Genomic DNA, 10,836 nt, shown 5'->3' on the forward strand with positions numbered 1-10,836 from the left:
GAGCAAGGGGAGTCCTGGCTCAAACGTCACCGTTTTAATGATTTTAATAATGGGACTCCCAATTTTGGGGACATTTTGGGGGTCCCAACCCATATTGTGGGGACATCTCTAGGGGTCCCATACCCAATTTTGGGGACACTTTGGGGGTCCCAACCCACTTTCTGGAGGAGTCTCTGGGGGTCCCGTCCCCAACACTGGGGAGAATTTAGAGGTCTCATTCCCAGTCTTAGGGACACTTTGGGGTTCCCACTCCCATTTTTGGGGAAAGTTTGGGAGGGGTCTCTGGGGTTCCCGCCCAAACTTTAGGGGAGACTTTAGGGGTCCCATCCCCAGTTTTGGGGAGATTTTTGGGGGTTTCTTGGAGACCCATTCCCAATATTATTGGAGAAGTTTGGGGGATCCCATCTCCAGTTTTGGGGGGGGGCTTCTGGGAGTCCAATCCCCAGTTCAGGGGAGACTTTGAGTGTCCCATCCCCAATTTTGAGGAGAGCTTAGGGGTCCCATTCCCAACTTCGGGGGAGTCTCTGGGGGTCCCATTCTCCGTTTTGGGGGGGGTCTCCTTGAGAATTTCTCTGTAAATGGGATCACCCTAAAAGCCGCGGGTGGGAGAAGCGGGCCCGCGGGAATTCCGAGCCCTCGCTTGCCGCAGTGAGGAGGCAAAGGCTGAGCCCGGGGTTAGGCTGACACCAAAGCTGCCGCGGCCGGGCCGGGCTCATTAACATCTCAAATAGAACCACCCTAATTAACCATCTAATTGTCCAGCGGCCCATAAGCACTTGGGACGGAACCTAAAGCCCGAATTAAACCCGAATTAAACCCGAATTAAAGCGTCCCTGCAGCAAGAACCCCGTGCCCTCCACCGGCACCCGCCCCGCGGGGGCTGCTTTGGGGTGGGGGTGACCTCCAGGTACCCCCGGTGTCCCCACAAGGCCAATTTGGGCTGCGGGGTTTGTCCCCAGCTTGGGAGGTGGCCGGGCTGGTGGCAACGCCAGAGGAAATCGGGACAGCCTCGCTGCGGGGTGGGAACCCCTCTCCCCTTTCCCAGGAGGATGGAGAGCCCTGGGGTCCTTCGGGTGATTCCCAACCCTCACATTCCCGAGCTGCTCCCGATCTTCCCGCACCGAGGAAGAGCTGGGACAGGCGCTGCTGGCCTGACCCCCCTTCCCGCTGGGGCAACCTGCCCAGCCCTGCTGGCCTCGGCTCATTGTCCCCTTTGGCAGGAGCCAGGGGGAAAGAAATGAGGAGCTCTGGGCTCCCACCGGGCCGTCCCGTATGCGGTGGCTGCGTCCCTCCATGCGACAGTGACAGGGACAGCGGTGACCGGCGGAGGGGACAGGACAGGACAGGATAGGACAGGACAGGACAGGAGAGGAGAGGATAGGATAGGATAGGATAGGATAGGATAGGATAGGATAGGATAGGATAGGATAGGATAGGACAGGACAGGACAGGACAGGAGGATTTGCCCCGGGCTGCCGTGTGGCAGCACGGCCCCTGTGTGCCGATTGTGTCTCTGCCGGGTCCCCAGGGAATGTCCCCAGGGGCTGCCCCGCGGGCGTTCCCACCCGTCCCGCCGGGAGCTGGGGGTGACTCGGCGTTCCCAAAGCAGAGGAAGGCACTGACAGGAATCTTCCTGCTCTGTGAGGGAGGGCTGGGATCACCGACTGTGCTGTGACAGCCCAGTGGGGTCCACGCCCCGCTCCGGCTGCCCCTGCCTGGATTTTGGGCTCCGTGCGAGGAAACAAGTCTGGGAAGGGAAATTCGGAGGAAGAGGAGCCCTCGATGGCTGGGTGACAGCTTGGGGACGATGAAGATCAAAGCACGGGCAGCGTGAGAGCTCCTGGAAAGGGGATTTTTGTAGTTCTCGTTCAAAATGAGGAGCTTAAACCCGTTCACGGTCCCGGACACACGGAGCGTCCCCGGAGGCGTGTCCTGGGTGCCACAGCGGGATGGGGACAGCCCGGGGACCGCAGCTCCCACACTGCCGCCCGTGGCCGGGGTTTGTCCCCGTGCGCAGTGACAAACTGGTCTGGGACTGGTCTGGGACTGGTCTGGGACTGGTTTGGGACTGGTCTGGGACTGTTTTTGCAGCTCCTGGGAGGCAGCAGGGGCTGGGGGGATGTGTTGCCTCAGCGGTGCTTTCCTCACCTTCGCCGGCTCTTGGGCGTGGCTGCTGATCCTGCCGGGGTTTCCTCACTTTGGGAATCTCTCTGGCTCCGGGTGGTTTCTCGGGAAGGGAAGTCCACAAGGGATGTGCTGTCACCTCCAGGGCAGCTCTGGGTGTCACTGCCGCCGTGTCAGAGCACGGCTCATCCCGGCTCCATTCCTCACCCTCCCGGTGCTCCCGGTCGGACCGGCCACCGTGCCCTGCCTGCCTCTGCTCTCTTACTTTGCCAAAGTTTGTTGATGCCCTGCAGAGAGGGGCTGGATCCGGCTGATCCCATTCCAGCAGCTGGAGCAGCACCCACACGGCCCAAGGGGTGGCAGAGGGTCCTTGTCCCTCCTGGTCCCCGGGGACTGACCCCGTTCCAAGGCCTTGGTCCTGAAAAACAAAATTCGTGGTGGGAGCCACCCGGTGCCTGAGCAGGGCCGGAGCTGAGATCCCGGCCCTGGGGTGGCTGCAGGGGGAGACTTGGAGGCTTTCCAGAAGAGGAAATCCCAGAGCTGCTGTGAGAGAGGGGTTCCAGAGCTTCCAAAGGGAGCAAATCACCTGCTGGGCATCCTCGGGGTGTCCTTGGCACACGGCTCATCCTGGGATTGGGTGGCTCTTCCAGGGGACAGCTGGAATCCTCTGATCCCCGCTGGGCTTTCCCAGATCTCGCCTGGGTTTTCCCAGTGGATGTTTCATGTGTCCCACCAGTCGCTCCGAGGTGGGAACACAAACCGGTGCAGGGCTGCCGCCGTTCCCAGTGTGGGTCCCTCAGATGAGGGGGGCAGCAGAGGTGGCACCTCCGGCTGGAGCATCGTTTCTACCTAGGAGAGGTGACCCGGGCGGTGTCCTGGGGACAGCACAGCTGCCTTTGTCCCCATCCCAGCTGCCTTTGTCCCCATCCCAGCTGCCTCGATGTTGGCACTTCCCTGTGCCCAGGCTCTGCTTTCCTGGCCAGTTCCTGTCCTGCCACTCGGATCCTTCTGGCCGTGGATCCCCCTGCTCCTCCTCCTGCTCCTCCTCCTGCTCCTCCAGAGGGCCAGGAGAGCTCCTGCCCTGGACTGTGCCCACCCTGACCTGCAGCCCCAATTCCGTGACCCTGAGCTTTGAAGAGGTTTGGGAGCTGGGCTGATGGGATGTTCTGGGGGCATTGAAAAGGGACAGGGGACAGGCGGGAGCCAGGCACAGCTCAGAGCCGAGCCCAGCCTGAGCCCGGCCCTGCTGCACAACACACTTGGGCCCAGCCTTGGTGGTGCTTGCTTTGGCTCCAGAAAACTTCCCAAATTCCCATTTCTCCTTCTCCTTCTCCCCTCCCCTCTTTCAATAATGACCCCCCCCCCCCCCCCCGAGGGTCTCAGGCTGCCCTGGGGGGGGCTGAGGACATTCTGAGCAGGTCCCTGTCACCCTTCATGTCCCACCCCTGGCACGAGGCTCCCTCAGACCCCTCATCCCGGTGTTTGAATCCCTCCTGAGGGGAGAGAAGATCGGGATCAGCCCAGCCGGGCTCTGCCAAAACGGGCAGGAAGCAGCACAGTAATTAAATGGGCAAATAATGGGAATTTAGGATGATAACAAAAGGCAGAAAAGCAATCCAGAGGGGGTTGGGAAAATGAGGAACACAGAGGAAAATCCAATCAAGCAGAAAATAGCCCGGACTGGAGCCAAGGGCTGGGGGGCTGAGGCAGCCGGGCTCGGAGCTCCTCCCTGGAGTTTGGGGGGTCTCCGGTGCCGCTCTGGGGCAGAACGAGAGTTTTGGGAGAGATCCGTTCCAAGCAGAGCTGGCCACGCGCTGGAACCCTGGGAAAAGCTCCCACACCGGCGCTGCCGGAGCACGGCAGATCTGGGATGGGATATCCATGGAAATCTCCCGGAGGAGCAGCCCGGGAAGCGCTGCTGGGGGAGGCGGAGAGGAGGCGCCTGAGGCCGGGGGGCTGGCATCGGTTGCGGTCTCTGGGCGGACAAAGTGGATTTTGCTGGAATTCAATGTTTTCTGCAGATTCCCCATTCCCGAGATTTCCTGGGATGAGCTGGGACACGCTGAGCTCTCTGCCGGGGGGAAACAGGAGCCGGCTGTGCCCTGCTGGGCACGAATCCTCTTGGGAATATCCTGGGAAAGACCCGCGGCAGGGGTCTCCGGGGGTCCCATCCCCAGTTTCGGGGACATTTTGGGGACGAGCTCTGTGGTTCCCACCCGCAATTTTGGGAGGACTTTTCGGGGCCTCTGGGGTTCCCACCCAAATTTTCGGGAAGACGTTTGGACGTCCCATCCTCAGGTTGTTTTTTTTGGGGGGGGGGGGGGCAGGGTGGGGGTTCTGAGGATCTCATCCCAAATTTTGGGGAGGCTCCAGCAGCAGGCTGAGCCAGGCTCTGCTGCCGGCACATTCCCGGGTTTCCGTGGGGAATGTCGTGGTCGCTCATCCAGGGGGACGCCGCGCAGGAGCTGCGGGACAGCCCCACGGCGCCTGGCACGGTGGCACGGACAGCCTGGGCACCCCTGGCACCGAGGCTCAGCGACATCCCGGGGACCAGCCCCAGGGTGGGGGTCTCGGGGTCACCACCCGTATTCTGGGGGCGGTCTCCGGGGGTCCCATCCTCGGCAGTGGGGAGATTTTAGGGGTCCCATCCCCAGTTCTGGGGAGGCTTTTGGGGGTTCCCAAAAGTGCCGTCCCCGGTATTAGGGGAGGTGTTTGATGATTCCATCCCCAATTTTACGGGGGTCCCAGGGGGACGCACCCCCAATTTTGGGGAGACTTTTGAGGGTTCCTACCCATATTCTGGGAGGGGGTCTCTGGGGATCCCATCCCCAATTTTGGGGAGATTTTGAGGAGGTTTCTGTGGTTCCCAACCCCAGTTTTTGTTGAGAATTTTGGAGGTCTCTGGAGTCACCGTCCAAATTTTAGGGGAGACTTTGAGGGTCGCATCCCCAATTTTGAGGAGACTTCATTAACCCAACGCCCCTCCCATTCCCTAATGAGGCTCAGATCCCATTAACTGCTCCTTCCACCCCCTCCCCCCCCCCCCCCCACCCCCACGAGGCACAGGGTCGGGGACACGGCCCAGCCCCGAGGGGACACACGGACACCCCAGTCCGGTATCCCCAGCACCTTTCCCGGGGATTTCCTGCCGGGAAAACCAGCCCGGGGACATTCCTGGCCCGGCCGGGCCTCCCTCCGGGCAGGGTTTGTTTCTCCCAGGAGCCCTGGAGACGATCCCGGCTCCCCGCAGCTCCGCTCCCCTCGCACCCGAACCATGGAGGGGGGAGCAGCCGGGGACCCCCGCGGGCTCTGGGGGGACCCCCCAGCCGGGACCTTCCTCGTCCCACACGGGGTGAGCCCCGGGAGCGCTCCTGCTTCTGGGTTTGTGGGATGAGGGTGGGAGATGGGACGGGGCGGGAGGGGAGAGAGGTTGGGCTCGGGGACTTGGGTGCGCACTGGGGCACCCTGCAGACCCCGAGCGGCCATCCCGGCACAGGGACGTGTCCCCCGAGGTGGGGACTCTCCGGGTCTGGAAGTCACCCAGGATGGGAGGGCGGTGTCCCCGGGTAAACCAGGGGAGAGCGACCATTCCCTTCTCCAGGGCTCGCGTCCTGCTCCCCCCGGGCCCCCTGCTCCTCCTGCCACCACCCCTGTCCCCTCCCTCCTGCCACCAGCCCTGTCCCCTCTGTCCTCTCCCGCCCCAGGAATTTGCAATCCCGGGTTTTTCCTTCCAGCTCCGCTCCGTGGGATCCCCCCCCGGAGCCGCCCCCGTGTCGAGGCCGCCGGTTCTGATCCTCCAGCAGCTCCCGGGGCCCGGGGCCGCCCCCGCGGGACCCCCGCCCGGCCGGGGAGGTGCGTGGGGCAGGGCGGGGAGAGGGCAGCGCTAAACCCGGCCTGGCTTCAGCCGCTTCTCTTTCCCAGCCTTTTCCAGGGTGAGAGGGGGCTGAGCCACACTCGGAACGTCCATCCCGTCCTTGGATGGAGTTCGGCCCCACGGGATAGGATTTTGGGGGGTTTTACCGAGTCTGGGCTCCAAGATGCTCCCGGGGAACAGTTTGGGGCTGGATTTTTTTTTTTTTTTTTTTTTTTTTTTAATTCACCCGATTTTGTTCTCCAAAACTCCATTTCCTGTGGGCATCCCCAGGGAAAGGCGGGGTGCCACGGGCTCCTTGGGACTGCGAGGGGGGATTGGAACCCTGGGCTGTGTCCAGAGGGGCTTCACCCAACTTTGTGCCCCCCCAGGCTGCAGCAATCTGGGCTGAGGGGCGACAGCAGGGACAGGGGTTTGGGTCACTGGGGACAGCAGGGACAGGGGCTGTGGTCACCAGGGACAGGGGCTGGGGTCACCAGGGACAGCAGGGACAGGGGCTGTGGTCACTGGGGACAGCAGGGACAGGGTCTGGGGTCACCAGGGACACACCATGGGCAAAGTGACCTCGTGCTGTGGGGAGGGGGAAGGTGGAGCTGCCCTTAAAAATCCGGGGAGGAAAAATGATGCTGAAAATCAGCGTGGAAAGGAAAGAGAGCCCCAGCCTGGCCCCTGTGGGACGGGTGGGATCCACTCAGAGCTGCCAGCGCTCCGTGTCCCAGCCCGGTTCAATTCCTGGCTGCTGGGATGCTCCTGGATCCGGCTCAGCAGAGTCCCAGGATGTGCTGGGATGCTCCTGCTTGAGGGTCAGCCACCTCCTGGTGTCCTGGGGGCCCAGCCTTGCAGCTCTGGAGCCTCTGGGGATCCGGCACATTGGGTATGGGAAGGTCCAAACCCTTCTTTACCCCAGCTCCAGGTCATGGAACCAGGGAATCCCAGAATGGTTTGGGTGGGAAGGGACCTCAAAGCCCCTCCAGTGCCAGCCCTGCCCTGGCAGGGACACCTCCCACTGTCCTGGGTGCTCCAGGTGTCATCCAGCCTGGCCTGGGACACTGCCAGGGATCCAGGGGCAGCCCCAGCTGCCCTGGGTGGATGAAGCCAACAGGATCTCGGGGGAATCCAACAGATTTATGGGAATTTTCCAGGGGGATTTCACACCTGCAGAAAATGGGGATGCTTTTTGGGGATGCAGAGCCAGATTTGGTGTTTCCTCTGTGGGGATTGGCCTCAGCAGCCACCCCCAGTGTGGCCACCCAGCCGAGGGGACAGGGACACTGCCCTGGGCCAGCTCCTCCTGTGGAGCCAGGCAGGGGTGGAGGAGGCTCTGAGCATCCCCACCCTGCTCCTCCCCTGGATCCAGCTCCCAGGAGTGGGGATTGGGATCCAGGGATCACCCCCAGTGGTCCAGCCCCAGCTCCTGCCCCTTCGGGGGGCTCTGAGCCCCTGTGCACAGAGCAGAGCTGACCCTGGCATGCTCAGTGCCACCCAAGGTCACTGCCTCTGCCAGCTGGTGCCAGGGCAGGCGCTTCCCAAGCCCCTGAGCACTTCCAGGGCTGGAAGAATTCTCCCCGGAATGGGTGGAAAGTCTGGTGCCTCCAGCCCCAGTAACCACCCCGTGTGAGCCAGCCCAGATGTTCAGTCACATTTGCAGGGAAGAAAAGGCTCAAATTTGGCAAATTTCGAGCTTTATCCAAGCCAAATAATTTTTAAACATCACCCGGGGCTTCCAGATGGGCGTGGGGGAAGTCTGGCTTTGCTCCCACTGCTTGGGAACAGGGAGGAGCCCCGGGGCCGCCCCATCCCAGGCACTCAGCCCGGGCTGTGCCCTCCTACCCTCCACCTGCTCCCTCTCTGATGCAGAATCTCCAATTCTCCGGCAGATCTGGTGGAGTTGATGCTGATTCAGAGCTCCCAAATGCACCAGCTGCTGATGCACGGCCTGGCCGTGGCAGCTCTGACATCCCCCGGCGTGGGGCCAGCCCCAGCCCCTGCCCAGGTGAGCCTCAGGGGGGCTGGGTGGGCAGAGGGACCAAAGAGGGGGCAGAGAGACCCAAAGAGGGGGCAAAGGGACCCAAAGAAGGGGCAGAGGGACCAAAGAGGGGGCAGAGGGACCCAAAGAGGGGGCAGAGGGACCCAAAGAGGGGGCAAAGGGACCAAAGAGGGGGCAGAGGGACCTTCCCAAGGCTGTCCAGGAGAGCGGGATCCCCACATCCCGCTTTGGGACCCTCTGGGTGCAGCACCTGGGGGGTCCCAGCCCAGCTCAGTGCAGCCCTTTGGGGTTTGGGGCTCTCGGCCGTGGTTGGAGCCCCAGCTGGGACAGCTCAGACCCCGTCCAGGCCCTTGGGCCGAGGTTCAGCCCAGCTGGGAAGGGCCGGGGCCCTCTGGAAGCACAGCCCCTCAGGCAGGGGCTGGCATTTAACCATGCAACTCATCTCCTGGGGGGAGCAGCGCTGCTCCCGGGGCAGGGCCGAGCTCGCTGCCAGCTGGCACCGCCTGGCACTGCCCCCTGCCCCGCAGTGCCACCAGCGCAGGGCCGGCTCAGACGGCTCCCGGGCGCACCAAACAGGCTCTTCCCGCGGCGGTTCGGTCCCACCTGCGGGGCCGCCACCCCCCCTGCCCCCGGGGCTTTGTGTGGCACCGAGCCCAGCCAGGGGAGCAGCCGGGGGTGACCCCTGGGCAGCGGCGCTCCGGGAGCCCCGGGGCCGGCCCAGCCCTGCCCTTGTCCCTCCTGCCCTTGCCCCTCCCCGCAGGCGCCGGCGGGGCCCTCGCAGGGCGAGGAGGAGGAGGCCGTGGTGTTCCACCATCACTACATCCCCTACCCCGGTCCTGCTCCCGGCCCGGCTCCGGTGCCCGTGCGGTTCCTGCGCTCCTCACCTGGGGACGAGCGGTGAGTGACGGGGGCTCGGTGCCACCTGCCACACGCTGGCCTCGGCGTGGCAGCGCTGCCAGCCGCAGCGGGGACATAGGGACACCGTCACTGCATCGCTCACCTGTCCCTGCTCCGCTCCAGCAGAGCTGTGCCCCCCCCGCCGCCCCCCAGCGCCACTGGGACAGTGGGACCCGGCGTCCCCCCAGCAGCGGGTAAGGTCACCATGGGGGCCATCGCCCCCATAGCCCCATAGACAGGAACAGCTTTCCCTCCAGCTTCCATCTCCCCATGCTGAGCTTCCCTTCTCCCTGTCTCCATCCCATCCCACCCCACGGATCCCATCCCATCCCATCCCATCCCACGGATCCCATCCCATCCCATCCCATCCCATCCCATGGATCCCATTCCATCCCATCCCATGGATCCCATCCCATCCCATCCCGCCCCATGGATCCCATCCCACCCCACGGATCCCATCCCATGCCATCCCATGGATCCCATTCCATCCCATCCCATGGATCCCATCCCATCCCACCCCATCCCATGGATCCCATCCCATCACATGGATCCCATCCCATCCCACCCCATGGATCCCACCCCATGGATCCCACCCCATGGATCCCACCCCATGGATCCCATCCCATCCCCATCCCATCCCATCCCATCCCATCCCCATCCCCATCCCATCCCATCCCATCCCACCCCACGGATCCCATCCCATGGCTGGAACCCCCGGCACGCCCCCTTGTCCCACAGAGTTCTACAGCGCGGAGGAGCGGAGGCCGTGAGCTCGGCACCCCCGATCCCAAAGATCCCGGATGGACGCTCCACGACTCCCATCTTTTGGGGTGGTTTCCCCCCGTGAGCCCCCCAGGGCAGGGGTGTCCCAGCCCTGTCAACAACCCCGGTGCCCCCCCGCTCCCAGCTGGGCACTGCCGAGCCGCGGGGCCGGGCTGGCACGGGCTGTGCTGTGTGCCCGGGGGCGGGCACAGGGGGATGTCCCCAGTGCAGGTGGTGCCAGCCCCTCCAGCCCCCTGTGCAGCATCGCCTGCGATTAACTGGCTTTGTTAAGAGAGCACCCTGCTGTCGCTAATTAAGCGCCTGTAATTACACGGGCTGGTGGCTCCGTGCCTGAGGGCAGCGGCTCCCTCGGGGCTGGGGGGGGGGGCGGTCTGTGAGTGCTTGGGGGCTGCCGGGGTGATGAGAGGGGTCCTGGGGGGTTTGTCAGAACTTGAGGGGTGCTGGGGGGAGTCGGGGGGATGCTGGAGGGGTCTGTCAGTGCCTGGGGGTTGCTGAGGGGGTGTTGGGGGGGTCTGTCAGTGCCTGGGGGGTGCTGGGGGGGTCAGGAGGGGTCTGGGAGGGATCTGTCAGTGCCTGGGGGTGCTGGAGGGGGGGTGTTGGGGGGCTGTCAGTGCCTGAGGGGTGCCGGGGGGTCAGGAGGGGTCTGGGGAGGATCTGTCAGTGCCTGGGGGCGCTGGGGGGGGGGGGGGGGGGTCAGGAGGAGTCTGGGGAGGATCTGTCAGTGCCTGGGGGTTGCTGAGGGGGTGTTGGGGGGGATCTGTCAGTGCCTGGGGGGTGCCGGGGGGTCAGAAGGGGTCTGGGGAGGATCTGTCAGTGCCTGGGGGTGCTGGGGGGGTGTTGGGGGGGGGTCTATCAGTGCCTGGGGTGCTGGGGCTGGTGCTGGAAGCTCCAGGGTGGGATCTCCTGGCTGAGCACAGCGAGAGCAGGATCTCGGTGGGGCCGTGGTTGGGAGAGCGGCCCGAAAGAGGAAATCGCGGAGATTCCCGGGATCCAGCGACCCCTCTGCTCCACAGGCAGCAGGAGGAGGAGGGCAGTGGAGGCTTTGGGGTGCCGGGAGCTGTCCCCTGCCTGTGCCACCTCCCCAGCCCCACGGAGGGTCACCAGCCCTGCTCTGCTCTGCCCTAGGGGGTTCCAGGCTTTTCCCTGGAGCAGAGTTCCTGGCAGGAGAGCTCAG

The 10,836-nt window shown here is 64.1% G+C and overlaps 1 protein-coding gene across 1 annotated transcript; it reads left to right on the forward strand.

Annotated features, from left to right (window-relative positions):
- Positions 1 to 5,358: 5,358 nt before the first annotated feature.
- Positions 5,359 to 9,973, forward strand: PRR29 (proline rich 29). The gene is made up of 6 exons (XM_048322919.1): positions 5,359 to 5,476; positions 5,859 to 5,976; positions 7,873 to 7,988; positions 8,743 to 8,879; positions 9,006 to 9,073; positions 9,618 to 9,973. Exons 1-6 carry the CDS (start codon positions 5,399 to 5,401, stop codon positions 9,647 to 9,649), a joined length of 549 nt encoding a protein of 182 aa, XP_048178876.1. The 5' UTR covers positions 5,359 to 5,398; the 3' UTR covers positions 9,650 to 9,973.
- Positions 9,974 to 10,836: the final 863 nt, after the last annotated feature.

This window comes from Corvus hawaiiensis, chromosome 1, assembly GCF_020740725.1.
Source record: "Corvus hawaiiensis isolate bCorHaw1 chromosome 1, bCorHaw1.pri.cur, whole genome shotgun sequence".
Lineage (NCBI taxonomy): Eukaryota > Metazoa > Chordata > Aves > Passeriformes > Corvidae > Corvus > Corvus hawaiiensis.